General features: G+C 47.1%; 1 protein-coding gene across 7 annotated transcripts in view; it reads right to left on the reverse strand.

The window, feature by feature from the left end:
• Positions 1–24,288, reverse strand: part of FAT3 (FAT atypical cadherin 3) — a 660,968-nt gene that overhangs the window by 28,686 nt on the left and 607,994 nt on the right. For all 7 annotated transcript variants that reach the window (XM_032426340.1, XM_032426344.1, XM_032426342.1 and 4 more), the window contains 4 exons: positions 22,638–23,436; positions 10,327–10,461; positions 8,333–8,490; positions 799–1,267 (listed from right to left, as the gene is read on the reverse strand). In XM_032426340.1, coding sequence (XP_032282231.1) covers positions 799–1,267; positions 8,333–8,490; positions 10,327–10,461; positions 22,638–23,436 — 1,561 coding nt within the window. The remainder of the gene's footprint in view (positions 1–798; positions 1,268–8,332; positions 8,491–10,326; positions 10,462–22,637; positions 23,437–24,288) is intronic.

Raw genomic sequence — 24,288 nt, forward strand, 5'->3', positions numbered from 1 at the left:
TTCTTTCTTTCTTTCTTTCTTTCTTTCTTTCTTTCTTTCTTTCTTTCTCTTTCCTTCCTTCCTTCCTTCCTTCCTTCCTTCCTTCCTTCCTTCCTTCCTTCCGTCCTTCTTTCCTTCCTTTCTTTCTTCATGATATATGCTTGGGGAAAAGATTTATTTGCATAGAGCATCGTGCCCTCATTGACCATTCATCTGTCCTGAGATTTCATGTAAATTGCCCTCTCTTTATTCCTGACCCTCTACCCCTTTATAGAATTGTCACTAGATTTATTCTTAATGCGTACATTTTAAAAGCATGCTGCAAAGCATCTCCACTGTATTTCCATTTCTGGAGTGGTGGGTTCAACTCTCCCCTCCCTTTAGCTTCTAGTGAAGTTACATGATGTGTGACAAAGGATTGTGTGGGGAAGTCATGATTCAGACTGCCGCCAATTCTGCGGTGACACACAGGTGGCTCAAGAGGGCAGATACCTAAAAGGGGGTCCTATTCCTCCCCAGGCCTGGAAGGGTGTGGGGGGGGACAGGGGAGGGGGCCGCTGTGACAGCATCTCTGGACTCCTGAGGTCACCGCCCTGCGCCGGTGGCTTGCTGTGAAAGAACTAGTGAAACTGGACACTCCTCAAGCTACCAGACCTTCCTAAAGGGGAGTAGGAAGCCCGGCTAGCATCTGGGGCAACTACGCCTCCCAGCGAGAGCACTCGAGTGGGTGAGGCTTGTAAAAGCCAGTCCCTCGCAGGTTGATCCAGCCCCTCCACCTCCCACCCCTGCCCGGCAGGTGCCTGGGCGCGGTGCACTCACCCCCGGAGGGCAGGCCGGCGCAGCTGCCCCCGTGCTGACACGGGCTGCGCTCGCAGGCGTCGGGGTAGAGCACGCAGCCCAGCTTCAGCTCGGTCAGGCCCACCACCTCGGCGAAGCTGCTGCGCTTGTTCTGCAGCGGGAGCTCGTTGTTGTTCAGCACCACCGAGTCCAGGCAGCCCTGGAAGCCGCTCAGCACCTGCGTGACCTGCGTGTCCGTTAGGCTGCGGATGTTATCCGCCTGCACCAGCGCCCCGAAGTAGATGGTGCTCTCCGTGCTCAGCGTCTGGAAGTAGAGGGGTGCCCGGCGCCGCTCCACGTAGCTGTCGTCCAGGGACAGGCTCGTGAAATTGCGGTTGAGCTCCAGGAAGACCGAGTGCCAGCTCCCATCGTTGACGGCGCGGCCGGAGATGCCCAAGATCCCTGGGCCATTGCCGCAGTCCAGCTGGAACCACAGCTTGCCGTCCACGATCTGTGTGGGGAACCAGCACCGGAGCGCTTTTCAGTATGCATGTGGCAACATACACCCGGACTCCCTGTTCCCACCCTGTGCACGGGAAGCCTCTAGGATGGAGGTTGCTTTTGAGCCAGTCCTAAGTCTGGGGTGGTTTGATCTCTCCCCATTATGTGCCCTGCAAATGCATGCCTGAAATGTCCCAAATCTTGTAATTAGTAACACCAGCACAGCTGTACAGATCCACAGTTATATTTAAGAATGTTCCTATTCCTTGGATCTTCGCCCTTTGAAAGGTCACAGCAATATCTCGTTTAGCGGTCTGTTCATTCTCTGCACCCTTCTTCATTATTACTACCACAGGAATGATTTCTGTGAACTCAGTATTTATTTACAAATATTTATTGAACATCTACTATGTGCTAAGCAGTGTTCTAGGTGCTACGGAAACCACTGTGAGCAAAAAGTTACTATCTCTGACCTCGGGGGTCTTGTGTTTTGGCGGGGGGGGGGGGGTAAGTGGAGATGGCCATAAATCAGACAAGCACAGAAATACATATGTACCCCACAAGTAAGTCTGTGAGTGTGCTAAAAGGGAGAGAAAGAGGCCAGGCAGAAATAAAAGATCTTTTACTTCCAGCTTCATATATAGGTAAGGTTTTAAAACCCTTCTATATTAAACACTAGCATATTCCTAAAGTGGTTCTTTAGGATGGCTGCTCATCATTTAGGTTACGATCATCCCACAAAGCGCTCAGGGCTTGGCCATTTGCTTAGAATATAGTTATGTATCTTTAATGACATCTGGGATTTTCTGGGTAACTGTTCCCGCCTTGTAGATGCTCCCAGCCCCCCGTCTAGGATCAGCTACAACAGAGACCTGTCTGCTTTGATTGCACTGAGCAGGGCATCCGAGGGGAGGGCATCCAAGTCCGTTCCGAGAGGCTAATGAACCGCAGGGGGACACTAAACTCAGAAAGTGTGTGCTGTTGGGTGAGTGGCTAGCCAGGATCTGTTGGCCAGGGACTGGTCCTTCACAGAGACCCAGGTTCAACTCTTGCTGAGGAGACAGGCTGGCCTTTGAATCCCCTGGGGTCCACCCTCCTCTGCATTTCTCAGAAACGCAAGGTGGCTTGAGGATCCAGGGAATGATGCTGGACCCCGGTCCTGCCAACAAACCGATACTGGGCCATGAAAGGATTGGCAGCCAGAGACTGTGAAACAAAAGGTACTCTGCTGGCCTTTTTGTATGACCCAGCAAAGGGGTCTTGTGGGGGCCGGCATCTGAGTCATGCAAGGGCAGCAGGCCTTCATTTAGGATCTGCTGACATTGGTAGTCCTGTACCAGAACCTGGGCAGAGAACACAAACTTGTGGAGAGAGGGAAGGGGAAGGGAAGGAAGGCAGACCTTCTAGAACTCTAAGAACGAAGCGGGTATACATGCCAAACGAATTCACAGAAACAGACAGACCCACTCTTTCCAACATGCGTTTGCTTTAGGACAGCCTGATAGGGATTTTTCACAGTATCACTCATTCTCACGAATGATGCATTTCTCTCCCTATGCTTCAGTATGTTCCACAGACAACTAATTCTTAGGGACTCTCGTTTCTGCCTCTGTGGATTCTCTAGCACCTTCTCTTCCTGCATATAAAGTTATGCCATGGGAGCATGCGTACATGGAAGGCAGGGGGCTGTGTGAACCAGGCAGAGCCCTGGGAACATACGAAAGAGGACTTTAACTCAGGCTTTGTTGTGTCCCACCCAGGCGACCTGGAGAGAACTGGCTGACCTCTCTGGGCTTGGGACCCCTTACATGGCGAGCAGAGATCATTGCTATGGCTCATTTTCCGAGGAGCCTGTGTCCACTGCAGAATGGTTAGCTACCTTGTACGCGGTACATACATACTCCACTCTGAAATGCAAGTGTATACATGTAAAGAGACAGGAGGCAAATATTTATGTTTTTTTCAGAGAGCTTTCTTATATGATCTATGCTACTGCCTTGGTCAGTGTCTTGGTTCCACAAAATGGACTGAATGGATATTATAAATCATACCAGCAGACTTGTTCAGGAAAAACTCCTGGGTAATATCCATATTTTTATTTCAGTGTAAGTAATAAAATGATCAAATGCGACTTTGGGGACTTCCTTCCTCCAGCACAGTCCATCTGCTGTTATGCTCTGTGGCTACAAAGCGGTGTCCCCAGACTAGCAAGGAAGATCTGGCGGTGAGGGTGTGACTCATCGAAGGTTTTATAAAAGGATGTAGTCAATTAATAGATTCCTCGGTCCATTTCCTTCTCCAAGCCCACTCCCTACCTCTTGGGCTAATAACCAAATTGCAAATTCATCGGGAGAACCGATGTAGCTCTAATGTACTCAGGTACATCAAAGTTCTGTAACTAAGGACATAAAATGATCCCACAGTAACAGCGAGTACAGTTCAGTTTGCTTTTCTGTTGAGAAAAGTAAGAGCAGCAACCTGCTGAATGAGTAGGAAGCCCGGTGCCTTTGGAAAACAAAAGTGATTTGTGCCCTCAAAATTCTAGGAGTTTGGAATGATGAGCCTTGTTTAGGTGACACACCAGAGTGCTGCTGTCAGAGGCAACTTTGCAAAAGTTAATCTTTTCCTATGTCACAAGCATATTATGCTGGGGAGAGAAGAGAATAGTTCCATGCCTGAGTCTGTTCACACTGGAAACTCATGTTCTGATCATATTTAGTTTTTCTCTGTCTCCAGAATAGGGTAGACCCAGTTTGAAAGGATCTCTCTTTTAAGAGGACAATGCTTTCTCAAGTCAGAGGCAAACTATTTTAATAGAAATTCTGCTGTGCATCAAACTGTTAAAAAAAAAAAAAAAAGAAAAAGTCTGCAGCAATGATCTGAAATTACGTGCTGGGTTGGGGGAGGCAGGTAGGCAATTTGTTCAATGAAATGCATAATTCTGAGAGCAGGGCTCTAACATCACGAGGTATTTAAGTCCTCAGTTTTGTCTTAAATCAGTGATGGGCTTTAACCCGGATCTTGAGTGGCTTGGGGCTTGGAAGACAAGATATCAGAGCTGTAAGAAGTCATCTTGTAGGAAAGTAGGATTTTGAGTGAAAAAGTAGAAATGATGGCACAAAGTCTTACTGCTTCAGATCCTTGGTTTGTGGCTCTAGCAAATGCACCAACGCCCCAAAACTTGTAAGAGGGTTATGAACTATTCTGTGTAAAGGAACTTTTTGAAAACCTGTTTTCAAGGCTGCCGTCAATGGTTATCTGGCTCAAAAAATATGCCTTAAGGGCGCCCGGCTGGCTCAGTTGGTTAAGGGTCTGCCTTCGGCTCAGGTCATGATCCCAGGGTCCTGGGATCCAGTTCCGCGTCAGGCTCCCTGCTCAGTGGGGAGCCTGCTTCTCCCTCTCCCTCTGCCCCTACCCTCACTCGTGTTCTCTTGCTCTCTAAAATCTTAAAAAAGATACCTTATCATATGGTTTCACTCATATGTGGAACTTAAGGAATAGTGTGGAGGACCACAGGGGAAGGGAGGGAAAACTGAATGGGAAGAAATCGGAGAGGGAGACAAACCATGAGAGACTCTGGACCCTGGGAAACAAACTGAGGGTTACAGAAGGGAGGGGGGTGGGGGGATGGGGTAACGGGGTGATGGGTATTAAGGAGGGCACGTGTGGTGATGAGCACTGGGTGTTATATGCAACTAATGAATCGTTGAACACGACCTCAAAAACTAATGATGTACTATATGCTGGCTAATTGAACATAAAAAAAACCAAAAAAACACAAAACACCTTATATAAATAAATAAATAACTGATCATCCCAGCCCTCTAAAACTCTTCTTTTTATAACACCTATAGTACTCCTGACCTGCTTGCCCTGGTCAGAGGGCCAGATCCACTACTTACTAGTTATGTTTGGGCAAACCCACCCATTCTCTCTGAACCTGTTTCCTCACAGGCAAAAAAGGATGCACTCCTATCTAGGCACAGGAGAGTATAAAAATACATGCATGTATTTTGTAAAGTACTTTGTAAACTCTTAGGTATCTTATTATTATCATCCTACAATTATTATCGGTTAACTCACTTCTCAGTGGTACTCTTACACAGATCCTTGAAACTCTGGAATCCCGTGGGGGCTTCCTTGTTGCTTTTCTATGTTGGAACGATCCGGCTACTCCAAGTGGGCTGTTTTATAAACCAAATGGGCTTTCCCTGACCATCTTCCTTTTATTCCTGGGGTTTTAAGTTAGCTGTGTCTCAGAATCATCGAAATGAAGCCATGTGTCATCTATAACTTCCCCCCAACATGAAATAATGACATTTCTAGATTAACAAGCAAGGACTTCTTGTGCTTTCACCATAATATTGGACCTGAAAGACGGACAGAGGGAAAAAGTTATAAATCTCTCCTGGTGATCTGACAGGTTTCTTTTACAGGTTTGAGAAGAGCCAGAGAACCTATCCCACCATTTTTATTCTTGTTTTGGCTGCCTGAAAATTCAGAGTCATGGTTTGTGTTCAACTGATACAGCAACCCTTGGTCTAGATTTTTTAATGATGCTCTTCTTCCTCTCCCCACTTCATTGGTTGGGTCTTAACCTTCTATTTTCATCTTACTGGTATTCTGATCTTACTGCATTTTGGTGTTTATGGTAAGCCTGGAATCTCTTCTGGAAGAAGACAGGGTGTCAGTGGTCAGCAGGAGAATGAGCACCTTCACTGCTGCTAAGAAACAGTGGTGCTCCTTGTCCCTGAGCATTTGCAATCCTTGAGGTCCCAAGCAATTCTTCAACTGTCTTCAAGGGGTGCCTTTCACCCCTATTGATTTTCTCAATACTTTTTAGAGAACGTGCTCTAACTGGGAAAATCTAAACAACCAGGAGGTGCAACTTAAACAAAGCGTTTCAGTCTAGTCGTGAACCTGAGTACAAGGCACATACTGTACCTAAAGCCAGTGAAAAGTCTTGCACGAGGCTGAGAATGTTAAGCAAACAGATTCAAATCCCCTAAGTGGATATTCCTGGCGACCGTAGGAGAATATCCGCTATAGTTCCGTACAGCTGTGGTCTGCTTTAGGCAAACTCAACATATGAACAGCAAACGTACCAAACAGACAGACTGGGGGTGATTATCCACATCACAAAGGGATTAATGGAAGGGTTCCTTCAAATAGGGACCGTCCACCGTTTATTAGAATTCCATTTACAGAGATTCAATTTACACAACTTTCAGAAACACGCTTGTTTCATGAAATACAATATACCTTAGGAGCCAGAGCCGCCTAAAAGGTTTAATTATTCTTCCTTCCCATCCCCAGGGACCTGCGCATTTTAGACCTTTGCCAGGAAAGTGTCAAATGACAAGCTCCAGTTTTAGGATCTGGCCATTCAGGCCCAGTAGTTTTGTTCTCTCTCAGATTTAATGCTAAAGAAGAGATTTGCTAGTAGAAAGTGTTTGCCTCATAAGGAAGGTCTGCAAACCAGCGGTCCTGTTAGAGCTTGAAGGAGGAGAGGGAGGTCGGTGACATTTCAGCTGAGCCCCGGGAGCTGGCAGCTCGGAAGGGCCAGAGCCCTTCCCCAGCGAGTATACAAAACCCCACCTCTCACGGCTATTTAGAAAGAAGCCACCCAAGGCAGGTGGCTTCAGGGGCCAGGAGGTTAGAAAGACAGGACTTAGGTCTTTGCCTGTGTCTTCTTCTACCACGAATATCTAATTTGAATTCGCTGTTTGCTAAAACTGCCTCCAGAGCTTCTCCTGTTTTCTTTCCCAGAGCTGAAATGATTCTCTGAGTTGAATGAGCGGAGGTAGCAGGCGAGTCCCCACGAAAGTTTTAAACCCCAACTGCCTGCTCGCTCCCTCTGGCCACCATGTGGTGCCTGGCAATTCCAGAAGCAGGTGCGTAAAAGTCTGTGTGATAGAAGCCAGGGGCATTTAATGTCCTACATCCTTTTCTCCCTCCAGGATGAAAGCCTGGAGCACCTCATCAACTTGGATGTGACCTATCAAACAATCAAAGGACAGAAGCTCTAAAGGCCCACCATGATCCCCATTAAGCCCAGTGATGGAACCCTAGGAAGGAAAAAATTGCCAGCCATTTCCACTCGTATGGGCACTTCCTATGGGTCAGACTGCATCTGCCTCTGAACGCACTTACAACGGGCTAGTACAGGAATCTTGCGGGAATGGGAGAACAGAATCAGATTAAACATCTCCGTCTTTGTCCTCCTGTGCTGGAAGGCTTCCTTGGGTCGACAGATGCCCAGAATGTGACTTTTGATGAAATGATGGTAGCAGCAAGACTGAGAGCCGGGCGAGAGCATGAAGAACAGCAGAATGCAGCCAGAGAGACTGGAATGCAGATCCAGGCCTGGGCGCTTGTGAGCTGGCCCACCCCGGGTAACGAACTTGACCTTTCTGAATCTCTGTTCTCTCCTTGATCAGATGGCGCTGATCGTATATAATAAATGTATCATATTAATTTTATAAGAAAAAACAAATGAGGTGCATAAAGCCATTAGTATTCGTGTTGTTGGTTTCACGAAGGCGCCAGGAGCTCTGAGGCGCATACAAATAGACTTGCACTCCAGGAGATCCGGCTGCTTCGGAGCCTTTCTGAGGCTGGCAGCGATTGCACAAGTGGGCGACTAGGGGCCACGACAGGACATATGGAGTCTCCTCTACCCTAGATCTCCAACTTCCTCCCCGAGTAAGAACAGAAGTCACCTTCAGGGGTCAGTGGGGCTAGGCCCGCGTGGGAGAAGAGGACACAGCCAATCTTTTTAAAGGACCACCCCTGCCGTGGAATTCATTAGGAAGTGCATTCTAATGAACTGTTGCATGATTACAGCTCCAAGGAGGGCAGCCCTTGAACCCACTCTAGAGAGAGATGTCCCAGTATCCGAAGAGCCCATTCTGAAGCGGAACGTATAAAAGGAAATGTGGCCGCTCGTCTTTGCCCTCAAGCCAGTTTCCGGTCTTCTGAACTTAAAAGACAAAAAAGGCTTCAGGCCCCAGTCTGAGAGCCAAAATATTAACATGAAAACTGACTGCAGGAAAAGATAACCCATTTTAATTACCTTCAGAATTATGCAGGGATTTGCTCTGGTGTACATTACAATCCCGTTGCTTTGCAGGGTTCGCAGACGCAGAGCTAGCCGGAAGTCCTCTTCTTTGCTATTTTCAGACAGGCGGTATTTGATGTAACTGTTTCCAGCAAAGCTGAGAGAAGTGTGCCCTGAAAAGGCCATTAGGAGAAGACAGATATACTAGGAACATCCAGAAATGGTCAGGGACACATGACATCACCCAACAACCCACCAAGCCAGTTGATGAAAGACCGTGGGAAGTTAATGAAGGCATTGAGGAGAAGCCGCTTTTGATTAAAAACGGGTTCTCTCCACTTCAGGCCACACTCTAATTCCGAAGTGAAAGGAATATTAATTCATCAGATACCAAAAAATCTCAGTGGTCTCATGCCAAGGGAAACTTGGTAAATTCTATAACCTGAATTTTCTTAGAGTCTCAATGCCCACTTTCTAAAATGAGCACTGTTAACGGATACACCCTTCCTGCCCACCACCAGTCACTTAGACACTCAAACACTTGCCACTCCATGAAACAAAGGAGAGAGAAAGCCATTTGCAAAGAGTAGCCACCTTCCCCGAGTCTCTTCATGCCAAATAGCCAACTGATGTCATTTGCACTAATGTTGAAAGAAGTAAGTTCATATCTTGCTCATGTGTTGTCGCAATTCTACTTTTTGACCATGAATTTCAAGGCTTGCCTTTCCAGCATCCACAATCCTACCCACATCACCCCATTTTGAGTTCACCATCTTTTGTACTGACTCCAACTTTATGTTCTAACGAGCAAAATGATGCTGAAAAGCTGTCTTGCTGGGGCAACAGGTGGCTAGTGTGAAAATACATCCAGTGGATGAAACTCATGGACAATCACAAGTTTTCTACATAGAAAAGAGAAGGGAGATGGGCAGAAAGTGACATCTGAAGTCAGGAGACTTGCTGGCTTTGTTGTCACCCCTACAGACCCAGCTGCTGTGTGCACAGGGTGTGTGTAGGGGGAGGGCCAGCCTAAGTATCTTTCAACTCTAAGCCCTAGATGACTGCAAAGGCAAGTATGCCGGGGATCTCTTCACTTCACGGGCAGCTCTGTTCTTAAAATCACCTATGAAAGAGCTTTGGCTTCCATGTTTGAGAACAGTGCTTCTCTTCACAGAGGCTGAATTTCTAGAACCCAATGCTTAGCAAAGTGCCTTGCATATAGCAGACCTCATTGTTTTGTGTTCTCCCTATAATTGCTGTTATAATCACCACTTCATAAATATTTCTTGGATTCCAAGAAGGGTATCAGTGTACCTGTATTTTAAATACATCCTTTACCAAAAAGAGAGGTCTATTGGTACCAAAAATGAATACTCCTTCTAGAGTTTAGATGTGATAGGGAATATGTGAATCATATTCTGCAATTGAGGGAGATCAGAAACAGGATCATTTGGATCGAAATAACATAAATGGGTTTCTTTCTCTTTTTTTTTCCCTTTAGGACACAGAGGTGAGACATGCAGCGCATATCCATCTCCAGCAGAGAGTCTGCTCGCTTGGTGCTCTAGGCTTGGGTTTACCCTATGGAAGGTCAACTGGACTGGCTCAGCTGTACCTTCTGGTGAGCTCTGTTTTGTGGCTCCGGGTTGTGCCGCCCCCTGACCATCAAAGGCCATGCCACGGATACTCGTGACTCCTCTGCCTAACCAATGGCCTTCTATTTTCCATTTTACACTCTTAACATCCGTGCGACACCACTGAAAACACATGTTGTGGTCTTCCTGTTATATAAGGAGTCCACGGTCATTATGGGTTTCCTGAGCACAGGCTGAAGCTATAATGAATCCCAAGTACATGTGAGGGCAGATGTTAGCTGTGGTCCATCCTGAAGGTAAATGTGGCATGCAGACAGAAATGCCTTTCAGAAGAGCTAGGGCACAGTCATTTACCCAAGGGCAAGTGCTTCAGGAATATGAATTTAGACCCGCATAATTCCACCCCCTCTGCACCTGAGCACTCTCCAAGCTTCCCTGGTGGACACTGGCAGAGGTAGGGTCTCCTGCTGGCTTCATAACCGACACACTGCATGTCCCCTGGACATGGCTTCTCCATGCAAGGATCGTTGGACCCCGGGCACAGTCCTCCTGTGACAAAAGGGAACACACATGATCAGTATGCAGAGAATCACCTTACATTCTAGGGGACGCTGGAATAGTTCCAGAGCTGGGCTCGACAGGTTCTGGGCTGAGAGACAAAAGGGCCACCCAGAAGCAGGAGCGCCCGAATGGGCTTTACCTGGTGTGAGTGCCCATCAAATGTCCCTGCATTGGCCAAAAGCCACCGGCAGCCTGAAGTAGGTTGGCTTAAAAGAATAAACGGAGCTCTTCCTTTTAGGTTCAGATATGCTAAGGTTATAACTGGACCAACGTTAGCTGAAAAAAGATCACACTGCGCGGGCTCTGGTCGTATTTACTGGAGTAGGTTCTGCACACGGGTGCCTACGTGAATGCATTGCTGGAGTTTCCATTTGTCTTACACTCTTTTTCTTTCCTGCCCTGAAAAACTTCGGGGGTAGACTTCGGAAGATGTTAGCTGTTGTTTTCAGAGGGGAAAGAAAAAGACGTTTCTAAAGAAAAGTATGACTAATTCTAAGTCACGCAAGCACAATTCCCATTGTTTCCTAATCCCTTCTGCTACCTGCTCTTGTATCGATTAGCTATAAAGCTGTCCTACCGCCTATCAAAAACAGTTGAACTATCGCTGGGAAAGGCAGGTTTTCTTGCTACCTGTTCGATGCTCGCAGCACAGTGAGATGAAAGGTTAATGCCTCGGAAAGAAAAATCCTGGAAAGCAGATTAACTGATTAAGGCAAAATTCAGGACCCAAGTGAGTCATTTCTGAACCGTGCTGAGGGCAAATGGGGGTCCACCCAAGGAAGTGCACGTTTCAGAAGTCCTGGATATTTCAAATGTGAGTAGGCCACTTTCCACGTAGTGAGAGTTAAGCGGTAAGGATGATAGGAAAGGAGACACAAATGAAAAATTGCCCACAAATGGGTTAGCGGTGGCCTAGAGGAGCACCTCCTCTGCGAACCAAGAATGTGCAGACATCAGCAGCTTCCTTCCTCAGGAGGATCTGACCCATTACCAAACTCTCGTCCGTCCTCTTTCCTCATCATTAAGCATATTGTCCCATTATACAGTCATCTCTTTGCCCAGGGGAAAGCAGACATTTAATGCTAACTACATGTAAACATTTAAAAACTGTAATCCTTGAGAAGAGCAATATAAGTGGCCCCAGCACACTCAGAATTCATAAATCCTATTTTCCACCAGTTTAGAGCTCAGCCATGAAAGATACTCTTGGCAATGATCCAGCTTACAAAGTCTTAGAAGATGAAGGGATTTTCAACTGAAAACTTGGAATGATCTCTACAAATGGTTCTAAAAGACATAAGTACCCCAAAATACATCTTCCTATTTTCATCCCAAGAAATTTTTACTCCTGCCATGTATTTCTCAATATTTATGCAACTTAAAACAGCTGTTCTACCACCTTATGATCTGCTTCGAAGTGCTTTTGATAACCAGTTTTAAGATAATTTTTGGTGCATTCATTCAGCAAATAATTTTTTTTAGGGCCAAAGAAGTGAGAAGCCTGGACATACAGATTATTTGTTTATTTATTTGAAAGAAAGTAAAAGAGAGAAAGGGAGAGAGGGAGAAGCAGACTCTTCGCTGAGCAGGGAGCCCGATGCAGGGCTCGATCCCAGGACGCTGGGATCATGACCTGAGCTGAAGGCAGACGCTTAACTGACTGAGCCACCCAGGCGCCCCAAGCCTGGACATACAAAGGTGAAAGGAAACAAGGCCACCTCTTCCTCCCTCCGGGAAACAACCAGCAAACACATGAGGACTAGACAATAAGGTAAGCGCCTTGATAGAGGTCCCAGAGAAGGGACAATTGTGTTTCCTGGGAGAATGTCAGAAGTCCTCACCAAAGAAGGGAGCATTTTAAATTCAGGCTTGAAGGATGAGATCCTTTTCGGAACAAGGGGCTGTGTTTCATGGGAATGAGCCAGCCGTAGTGAGTGGCTCGACTGTTGCGTGTGTTAATGTTCATTCATGAAAAGTTCACAACTCTACCAGCTGACTCTTCGCTGTCTCCATGCATGGCTTCGTGTCAGTTTCGGATGGCCTTGCACACTTCCAGGTTGCTCCTAAATGTGGACTCATTAGTATATGCTCAAAGATCCTAACTCAGCCCAACACTAAACTTGGCCACATGAAGGTGGCCATGTGCATAGATGAATCACAAAATGCATTCTATCCAACAGATGTAGTTCTGAATTACCTGGGCATCACCTTCCAATTAGACACAGAAACAGTAATTTACATAGTTAAGAAATCTATTTCTTCCCATTACACGGACATGACTTTTTCTGTGTCCTGCTTTCGCCAGCTGAAGGATATCTTTCTCTGCATTTCTATGTTTCTGAGACACAGCGGCATAGACCCCATTTCTGCTATAGTGTAAGGCTCCATTGTTAAGAAACTGTGCATTATTAAAAGTCCAGTTTAAAAGCCACTATTTCAAAGGGGGAAAAGAGGGCTAGATAATTTCAGACTCATGACAGTAAAGCTATTTTCTCCTGGAGGAATAATGGTAAGATTAAAAAAAAAAACAGCTGTAAGCATATATAATAAAAACTAAACACAGTATTTCATATTAAAACAGTGTTTGACTTCCTGCTATCTTCTTCTTCTTCGTTTTTTTTTAACATATAATGTATCATTTGTTTCAGAGGTACAGATCTGTGATTCAAAGGGGGGGAAATCGGAGGGGGAGAAGAACCATGAGAGACTATGGACTCTGAGAAACAAACCGAGGGTTCTAGAGGGGAAGGGAGTGGGGGGATGGGTTAGACCGGTGATGGGTATTAAAGAGGGCATGTTCTACATGGAGCACTGGGTGTTATATGCAAACAATGAATCATGGAACACTAAACACACACACACACACACACACACACACACACACACACACACAAACAGCATTTGAGTACTTCTCCCTTTTATCCACATTTTTTTACCATTTCTCTTACCATCAGCCCTGCCCTGGTAGCTGGCACAGGCTTCTTATTCTGTCACCATCTCTTTTATCTTGGGGTAAAGCCAAAGCCACTCAGACCAGCAGCTGGGATTCAAACTCAAAGCTTTTTCTTTTTTCCTCATGTCATAACCATAGAACCCATACAATTACATCCACTAAATTAATGGATTATGTTAGATCCAGTGCCCATTATAAAAACTCTAGCTGGAGGATATGTAAAAAAAAAATACATTAGTATAAGTATTATAATATGTGCACTTAAAAAGTAGTAATATTAATATACATATTAGATATATAATAACTATATTTTTAGTCATTCTAGCAGCCATTGACTTTGATAGGTTTATTTCTCTTTCTTTTTATTTTTAATAGGCTTTTTAAGGCAAAGGGAACAGTTCTTGGCAAGTGATCTGTCTCTTGATGCGTTAAAAATCCTCCGGGGCCTCCCCCACCAGGTCTCAGCCCGGGCTGGAATCAGTCGTAAACATTCAGACTCCAGCTGCTTCTGTCAGCTCACTCTGCTCATGGTCAGTCCGCTCTCCCATGGCTCAAGAGAGCAGGAAGGCAGATTAGAATCCAGAGGTCAGGGTAAAATGTAATGTCGTCCTTAGCTGGGGACAGATGTGAGCATGTGCGCAAAATGCGGTCTATTCCAAACAGAGAAAGACTTCTGGCTACGAAAAACAGGTTTCCCCAAACTAAATATTCCCCATGTACAATACTGTAGTTTTTCCTTCCCTATTAATTAGGATAAGATATTAGGTCCTTTCTGACATATATGTTGTCAGAGGGACTTGACCTTTGTATGCCAACGCTGAACAATGTTGTGTGCCCTTTGACCTCAGATACACCTAGACGTTTGGGTCCTGGGGACACTTTCCTGGGAATAATAAGCCTCTTTCCAGCCAAAGCCCTACATTCTCTAGCAACATGAAACCCAGTGTGCTTTAAATGGATGCTGAGAGGTTAATTTGTTTTTAGAAATCCCACGTTTATATCATCCCCCTCTCATGGAAGTATAGACACCTACTATTGTGAGTCTGAAAGACCCTGTGTTTCATGGGAATGGGAATGAGCCAGACATAGCGAGTGGCTCGGCTGCTTGCGTGTGTTAATGCTCATATTTCTGATGGCAGACGGTGCCTTATCATAGTAATAGTTAAGAGAAAACAGTGTCAGGTCCCATTGGCCTCTGGGAGGAAGTTTATCTTATTAACTATCATTAAATAACCCAGGTTTGATTAACTTGCACTGTGATCAGTGACAACTGGGGGGGTGGAGGGTCTAGACCTACATGTTCTGATATCCAGGCATCCATCAGTTTGGTGCCAGAGTTAGCATGAAGACAGAGGGGGCCCACTTTATCAAACTGACCAATGCTATTTGTTGTGGCAGGATAGAAGAATCGGATGTTTTTAGCAACTCCGAGAACACGGAGCAGGCAGAGAAAGTCTGTGCCCCACGCCCAGGTCCCCTCAAGAAGCTAATGTATCATAACAGGAAAGGATCTGCAGTGACAAGCTGCAGGCCTAGATCTTGGCTCTGATCAGTTATTCCACTTATTTACTGTGTGGCTCTGAACAGGTCACTTGACTTCTCTGAGTCTTGATTTCCTTTTCTGAAAAATGAGGACAATAACTGTTCATAGAGTTGTGAGGATTAAATGGGCTAATGTATGTGAAAGCAATTTTTATTTTATTTTTTAAAGATTTTATTTATTATTTGTGTGTGTGTGTGTGAGAGAGAGAGAGAGCACACAAGCAGGGGGAGGGGCAGAGGGAGAAGCAGGCTCCCTGCTGAGCAGGGAACCTCACTGGGACTCAAGCCCAGGACGCTGGGATCATGACCTGAGCCCAAGGCAGACGATTAACCAAGTGAGCCACCCAGGCGTCCCGTGGAAGCAATTTTTAAAGGGAAAAACAAAGTAAAAACAAATTATTACAAGGTCTCAAAACTGGAGACACTAGTTTGACTCAGTCCCATGGCAGAAACCTGAACTCAATTATAATCTTTTCCTTGCTGTTTTTTTTTGGGTCAAATTCGTGATTTGTAAACTGATAGATGATATGAAATACTGTGTGCCTGGGAGGTACAAGCTAAAGCCTGGGGCATTTTATTCATCAGCATCCCAGGCCCCTGTGGGGTCAGCCCCTTGGCCACCTTGTCTCGGGCGGAGGTGGTCTTTCTAGACAGCCCTGTATGCAGCCTCGCATGGGAGAAAGGTGCACAGGATGTGGCTATTCTCCGAAAGAAGGTTTCCACATTCTGAAGCGTTGCTCAGGTGGAAATTTAGGCCACTTTCTACAGAGCTGACAACGTACATTTCACTGGAGCAGCAGCTTCAGAGCTTTGGAACCTGCACAGAGGGGAAACGGTGATCCTCTTGGGGTCTTGGAGGGTCTCGCTGCCATTCCCGCAGCCCCCGGGATTAAGTCTGTGCCTTGAGCGAATACATCAGTATCTACCTGTCATTATTATCACCATCACTTGGAGCTGATTCAACCTCTTCATGTACATTTCTGCCTCATTATACTGTGGATCTGATAACTAATGGTAAATATCCTACACCCTGAATTCACACACTTTGCCAGGATGCCATGTCTTAGCAAATGCTGCACAAGTCAATAAGCTTTCCTCTTAATTCTTGGCCTGCATGAAGTTTTAAAACATATTCTCCAGAGGTCTTTTTGGTTTGAAGTGGTCTTTTATGGTTCTCCCACAAGCACAGAATCATCTGGAATGGTGTTTGCTTGGCTCAGCCATGTTTTCTGGATGATTTAGCTTAAATTTCATTTAAGACATCCTCTCTGGGGCAGTTGTGTGTGGGTGGAATATGTAAGGGAAGATCCACACGTTGAGAAGCTGGTGTCATGGCCAGGGTCGACACCTCTAAACCTCTCCTGACATTTTGGGACTTGTGTACTGGAGATGAAGATCTGCAGAGCCGTAGCTGTTATGAATGCAAAATGGAAACTTTCCAGTTTGCAGGTTAGGATTCAGAGACTACACTGAAGGTTATTTGAGGTGAGGACTATTGGCTTTCTTCTCTGAGCGTTAGCCTTAACAAACCCCAGCCCAAGGCAAACCCAATCTCAGATTTTTCTCTGCTTTTTAAAAACTCATCAAGGCTAAGTTTTAAGTGTCTTACTGATTCACAGAAGCCTTCGTCATTTTATTTTATGGTGTTTATTAGAAGTGTTTTCCGGGGTACCTGGGTCACTCAGTCGGTTAAGTCTGCCTTTCGCCTCAGGTCATGATCCCAGGGTCCTGGAATCGAGCCGTGCATCGGGCTCCCTGCTCAGCGGGGAGCCTGCTTCTTCCTCTACCCTCTGCCCCTGCTCCTGATCTCTTTCTCTCACGCTCTCTCTCTCAAATAAATAAATAAAATCTTAAAAAAAAAAGTGCATTACCATGGCTGCCTATCACAGACTCCATTTACCTGTCCCCTGGTAATCCTCCCCAGGACTATCCTGACTCCTCAGCATCCTTGCCATTTGTCAGTGCATGATGCTGGCTCGTCGTGCTCCCTGAGGACGGGGACGATGGCAGCCTCACCTACCCCGATACCTCCAGCACCCTGCCCAGGGCCTGGCAAAGTATCCACATCACTGCTGAGTGAATGAGCAGATGAACAGATGCCCCAGATCTCTGGGCGTTTCTCTTCACTGCTCTCTCCGCTGACAGTGCATCCCCTGCCTGGCAAAGACCCAGGAGGACAAGCCTCCCCGCCTGCAGTGCCCCTCATGGGCTCCTCCAACAGGACTGAGGACTCCCTCCTTGGCCTCCTCTGTGCCCCAACTACACCACCTACAACTGTTTATAGCTTCTGTTTGCAGCCACGGAGCAGAGGAACTTCTGCGGTTTGCGTGGGGAAAGAGGATTCAAGGGGTCACAACAACTGCCCTTTAATATCTGGAGGGCAGCTTGTAGAGGAGGAGTTGGGTCAGGTTCTGGGTGGCTCTAATGGACGAGCTGGGTGACGTTACAAGGAGGTGGATTATGGGGCACTAGAAGGGAGAAGGTTGTCTCGGTCCATCTTGGGAGGTTGTGAGGCCGGCTGAGTTACTGTGCCAGGAATGTAGTTAACGGGATGTCTGTCGTGGGTGGGGGTTGGATTGGAAACTTTGACGGTGCTTTCACATAGGTGCGGAAGTAGTAGGGCGCCATGCTTGAGGCTGCCCGCTGGGAATCATGGCGCCGGCCATTTGCGTAGCTCTGTGACTTTGAGCAAGTCCGCTGAGCTTCCCAAGTCTTAGTCTCCTTAACTTCTGAGGAAAGTTAATGATACCCTGTCTTTATGGTTATTAGAAGGGTTAAATGCAATTATGTATGTTGGACAAACAGCACAGTCACTGGTCACCGCTCAGTAAATGTTCATTGTTAAGCCTGTCCCTGCTTCTCCCCTGCAGGCCTTGGCTCTCGTGCTCCTCGGCCTAGAGCACGTGCCGGATTCTAGGCACCCTTTCAGAGCTAGCTCAGTGGGCATCGCCCTCAGTGATGTGCTGCAGTGTTGCTCTCCCTTCCCCGAGCGAACTCTGGTGACAGCGCCGTAGGCCATGGTTGAGGGTGGGGCAGCTGTTGCTCACACTCTGCCTGGCCCCACACTGCGCCCCCCATGGCCGATGCTCCCTTCAGCTCTGGCTGTCACCACCATCAACACCCTGGGCTTAACCTCTGATGGCCTCCTAGGGAGTCCATTCTCCTGGACAACGGGCTCTTTTTTTGATAGATTTTTATGACAGACTTTGGTTTTTTGTTTTTGCTTTTTTAAATACTTTAATTTTTTGTCAGAGAGAGAGAGGGCGAGAGGGAACACAAGCAGAGGGAGTGGCCGGCAGAGGGAGAAGCAGGCTTCCCGCTGAGCAAGGAGCCCGATGCGGGACTCGATCCCAGGACCCCGGGATCATGACCTGAGCTGAAGGCAGACGCTTAACGACTGAGCCCCCCAGGCGCCCCTATATTGGACTTTTGAAAAGTCAATGACATTTTTACAAAAGGGATAATCAGCACAGCCCAGTGGGTCAGCAAGAGGACAGAGCATCAAGGACAGCCCACAGGGCACCCTTCATTCCCTGTTCATTTAAATTGGCGTGAGGCTTTCTTCTGAAGTGCTGAAGTTCACTAAACTTGTGAAGTTTACCAGGAGTCATGTCGTGACATCAGAACTTTGTATCTCTTGAAGTTCAGTTCAAACATGATGCTCGATGGTGGCTGGAATTTAATGAGCCTATTTGGCACTAAAATTCAAGTCTGCTTCCATTTTGTCAAAGCAAGTCAGCATTTTGGTTCAAGATGCTAATTTTGTTAATTGGACCCAAAAAACTGTGCAGGAGAGAAAGAGGAGTTGGAAGTGGGGAGGAGCATATCAAGGCCAGATCTGTATAAATATTGCTACACAATCCAGAATAGGCAGCTACCTCTATTTATCATCGTAATTATTCCACCAAGTGGTGGAAAAGTCCATTTATTGTATCTGCCAAGCTCCCAGGGCAAACCGAGGCGCAGTCAATACTAGTTGTGCATGTGTGTGCACACACACGTGTGCGTGTGTTTTAAGGGGGGCAATTACTGAATTCAATTACCTCTCTGTCCAATAAATGAGAAAATGCCTAAAATGCCTACTGCTTTCCTTAACAGTTCCTCACTGTATTTTCATTAGAGGACGCTTGAAAAGAAGTGAGAGCTATTTCTATTTCTAACTAAGAGTTTGCCCCTGAACTTGCAGGAAATCTTTCCTATTTTATCTTGCTGTGGGATTTCTCCAAGTTTGTTTTCCTTGACTACCAGCATTAGAATCACCCAGGGCTACGTATATAGACTCCTAAGCTTCACCTGAATCTTACCGTTATATTTGCATGTGGGGCTGGTTGTGGGCATTTCTGGTAAGCCCCATGCATGCATGCTGGCGTCTGGGAGCCCCTCGGCTGTCCTGTGATGGTACTGTGATGCTGGTCAGCAGTCTGCCGGGGAAAACGGGGCTATCTGAGTATTCCTACATATAGCACTGGAGTCGTGATTCACATAAGAAATGGAAAAGCCCCTATTCTTAAGATGCAGATAATAAAAGAGGGGCCCAAGAAGAGCCTGAATTGAATCCGCGTGCCACCCTCACCAGCCACACAGCCCTGGGCAGGGCACAGAGCTACTACATTCATCAAATGGAGATGGTCGTACATCACCTGCTGAAGATGGGACTGGGCCAGATGACCTTTCCAAGTCTTTCTACTACTAAAATCCAGTATTTTGTTTTACAGCTTAATTATAAGAGTGACTTGAAGGTGAGAAGAAGCTCCAAGATGAGCCTGAATCTACACATACAGCCTTCTTTGAGGAATTGTTCACTTTTCAAACCAAGAAGTCCTCTTTGTGGGATGTCTGGGGGTTGAATCATAAAAGCTTCTGGCAGGGGCGCCTGGGTGGCTCAGTCAGTCAAGCGTCTGCCTTCGGCTCAGGTCATGATCTCAGGGTCCTGGGATGGAGTCCCACATCGGGCTCCTTGCTCAGCAGGGAGTCTGCTTCTCCCTCTGCTGCTCTCCCTGCTTGTGCTCTCTCTCTCTCTCTCTCAAATAAATAAATAAATAAATAAATAAATAAATAAATAAATAAAAGCTTTCAGCCTCCTGGGTTTACTGGGAATAAAAAGGTTTATGGGGACCAGAGAACAGGAGTCCTGGGCAGGGACCCCAACTCGAAACTCACTGCATTTAAAATATTAGTGTCTCATGAAACACCTCCCTCTCTCCAACAAAAATCACCTCTCTGATTTCCTTCTTTTGAGAAATTCTGTCAAGTCAGCCCTCCTCTGACTCTTCCTGATGAACTCGTACTCATCCCTCAAGACCCAGGACACAGATGGTCTGTGGTATAGAAATGTCACAGAAAGCCTCCCTCTGGCCATATCAGGGATCCTGTCCTTTCTCCTCCCTAACATTTATTATAACCTGGTTATTGCAAATAGGCACTTACAAGCTGACCTCATAATAACCAGCTTCTAACTAAGGGCAGGGGCGGGCGGTGTCTTTTCCACGTTGAAGCTTTGGCGCCTAGCACATTGCTGCTACCACAGAGGTCTGCTGACTGGAATGAGTTCTCAGAGCACAGGGATTAATTAGCTGGTTTAGTTTCTCCTGCAGGGTCTGCCCTGTCCTGCAGTGAACCTCTTTTGAACCCCGCTGTGAGTCACTGCAGGAAGGCTCTAGCTGAGCTTTGGTGCATAAATCAGTTTGCCCACAAAGGAGATCTAGGTAAAGCTCAGACAGCAGGCACTCATAAATCCTGCATGCTGGTGGCATCTGCCAGCTTGCATGCTTTGAGTTACTTTGGAGCTAATTTACATATTCAGCAGGCCAGACACCACTGCATCTACCTGATGAAGACACAGAATTCACTGGTACAGCAGGGTGAGGGGCCATCACTTCCTAGGCTTCTCAAGGGAGGTCAAAAGGTCCCTGGGCGGGGGGCACCGGTGATCTCAGGAGCCCTGCTCTGATGAGCTTATTTTCCAAGCCGCAACCAAGAACTTTCTGTAAGGGAAAGAGGTCAGGGGCCCTTCCTGTCCCCAATTACCTAAAGGGATGTTTTACAAATGGCCTCTCTTCTGGCCACAGTCCCTTTGGGCCAAGTTCATGCTGGTTAGAAAAACTCTGGGAGCAATTTTCTTGGAAGAGGGCAGTGAATTTATGGCTCCACGTGTCAGAGAGGAAAAAAGGCAGAGAGCAATACTTCTCACTGACCACCATGGCCATGGGACTCTGGACAGCTATGGCCTCTGACCGGGAAAGGTCAAGGTTCAGGGACTCTTGTTACATCAACAGACTTGAGCCATTCCATCTCCTCTGCTCTGAGGGCTGAATCCCTCCGAGTGGCCCGTTTTTCACTGAAGCAAATCGAGCTGCCCTTACCCTCAGCAGTAGCTTCCTAACTTGTTGGCCTGCCTCTGGCCTGGCCCCTGCTAATCCGTTCCCTTCTGCAGCCAGCACACACTCTTTGTGAAAGACAGAGCTGATTCTGTCACTTCTTCACTTCACATCAGCCCACCACGGCTCCTCCTGCCTTGGGACAATTTCTACGATTTTCATCCTGGCTAATGGCCCTTGTGTGAACCCTGGGCCCACTCACAGGTCTCATCTGTCATCATGCACCTGCCCCCCCCTTCCAGTGACAGAACATCTCTGCCACTCCCCTGGTGTGGGCTTCTCTCCTACTCTGGACCTTCCTCATACAAGCTGCCCTCTGGCCTGGAATGTTCTTCCTCCCCTACCTGTTCCCATGCGTCTGATTCCTACTTATCCTTTATCCCAACCCGTCAGGAGACCTTCCCTCTTGATGGGTCCTCCTGCGGGATTTTGTACTTCCCCTAGCAATACTTAATGCATGGGCTCCTGCTAGCCTGCTGGTCTGTGCTGCTCAGTGAGCTGTACGCTCCATGGGAAGAGGGGCTCACCTTGTCTTGCTTACCCCTGGCCCGGCATCTCTCATGGTAGCTTGGCCCGTCCTGGGTGGTCAGTAAACATTTTGCTGAATGAGCGAATGAACAAATGCATGCTTATCAGGAACGGCGGCCTGGTCTACTCAGATCATGGGCGGCGCGAGGGAACTCCAAACCAGACTCACCGTTACAGGATCCCAGGACCCACCATGACCTGAGCCGAAGGCAGACACTTAACGACTGAGCCACCCAGGTCCCCACAAAGCTGTTTAAGTATAAACCCTGCAGGATTATAAGCTGAGCATTCTGACTCCAGCTCAGTTGGTTTTCTTATCTTACAGCTAGTCTTGGGGCAAGATTCGTGCCACAGCCCCTGCAGTCTACCCATCTACCCTCAGAAAACCATAAATTGAAGTGGATTAAGCAGAAGGAAAGGATGCAGTACAGGAAGAAAGGATTCTGAAATTCCAAAAAGCATTTTTTAATCATGTTTCTTCAAAATTATTTTTATTTGCCACACACATCACTGGAAACATACTTTGTATATCTCTTCACCTTCCCTATTTCTAATGTAGTTATATGTCTTTTTTTTTGGAATGACTGATAACCATGAAAAGTGACAAAACAATGTGTCAGCTACTGTCTGTCTGGAGAACTTCTGAGTGATTATTCATTCCTATAAAACTTGTTTTTGAGTGGTCCAAACGCAGTATATTTTGGACCCCCAGCAGTGGGGATTCACATTCCTATTTGGGTTGTGCATAATAAACCCAGACTCACCGTTACAGGTGCAGCGCACGTTCCTGTAGAAACGCGGGCACACGAAGCTGATGCGCGCCGTGCTGTAGGTCAGGAGTGCGTGGGAATCCAGGGACAAGCCCTGCTCGCAGTGCTGCTCCTGACAGTCCAGCCCTGAGCAGTTTTTCTCCAGGATGGCTGAGATGCGCATGACGTTCTCCAGATGTCTCCTGGCATTGGACAGCTTCTGGATCAGGTAGGCTGGCTTGTAGAACTCGCTGCTGTGCATTTCCACGGCAAACAGCATGTCCAGCTGGTTGGTCCCCGCCACGGGCTGGATGCTGATGATGCGCAGGGTGTCCTGCTTCTGGGTGAGCACAGCGTTGCGCAGGGTGCGCCGGAAGCCATGCATGTGCAGCCCCACGAAGTCCTCGGGGGACACGTTCTCAAAGCGGATGGTGACGGTGTTCTGCAGCATCTCATGCACCAGCTGCTCCACGTGCACGACCACATCGATGGGCACCTGGAAGCGGCCATCGCTCACGGACACGTTCAGCACATACTTGCCGCTGTCCAGGCCCCCCAGGGCGATGATCTTCCCGTCGTGACTGTTCACTTTGAACAAGCTTTTCTGCTCCGATTTCAGGGCAAACGTGAGCACGTCATACATGTCTTGATCTGTGGCATGGATCTTCCCAATGACCCCCCCGGGAAAATCGTCCTCCATGGTGACAATGTAAATCTCCAGGGGGATGGCCGTGGGCTTGTGGATACTTTCCTCGATGACCCGCACGTGGATGTAGGAGTGAGAGACCTGCTGGGGTTTGCCCGAGTCTTTTGCCTAAAACAACCAAGAGGGAGAAAAGCAAGGAACTCAGAAAAAGCAGAATCATTTAAAAACCAACAAAACTCAGAGAGGAGACGTTTATTCCTTTACCCGCATTTGCTTCTTCCTCCATCCCCTGCTCCTGTTCGGCGAAATGCCGAAGATGTGAGATGCAGGCAGAGGAGTGATTTATCACCTGCGGTCCCCACGTGTACACTCGGTTATGGACGATAAAACGTGTCCGCACAATCTAGCCGTTGGGGGTGAACAGGAAGGGGGACAGAGGGTGCTGTGAGATCTGATAGGCCTGCAACATGCTGGCCTGGTTTTCTTCTTGAACAGAAGCCACCGGGGAACGTCACACATAAAGTGGCGTTCTCACTCGGAGGAGTAATCTTTGCCCTCTTTGCATTCTTTCCTTTGGATTGGGCCAGGGAACACCTTTCTGTACATTCAAGAAATACCATGAGCTATGAATTATACAATATGAAGGTTTAGAATTAAAAAAATGGGAGGCAGAAAAGGGAAAAATAGGTAGCCTGAGAAAAACTTTGTCTTCCTTCTATATATAAGAATTGATAGGGGCGCCTGGGTGGCTCAGTCAGTTAAGCGTCTGCCTTCCGCTCAGGTCATGATCCCAGGGTCCTGGGATCGAGCCCCGTGTCAGGTTCCCTGCTCAAGCGGGAGCCTGCTTCTCCCTCTCTCTCTGCCCTTCCTCCCTGCTCATGTGCTCATTCTCTTGCTCTGCTCTCTCTCTCAAATAAATAAATAAAATCTTAAAAAAAAAAAAAAAAAGAATTGATAGAAGAACCACTCTGACAGCAGATGTTTGCTGAACACCTGCCATGGGCAACACGGTGGTAGGCC

The sequence above is a fragment of the Phoca vitulina genome, unplaced genomic scaffold, assembly GCF_004348235.1.
Source record: "Phoca vitulina isolate PV1807 unplaced genomic scaffold, GSC_HSeal_1.0 scaffold34, whole genome shotgun sequence".
Lineage (NCBI taxonomy): Eukaryota > Metazoa > Chordata > Mammalia > Carnivora > Phocidae > Phoca > Phoca vitulina.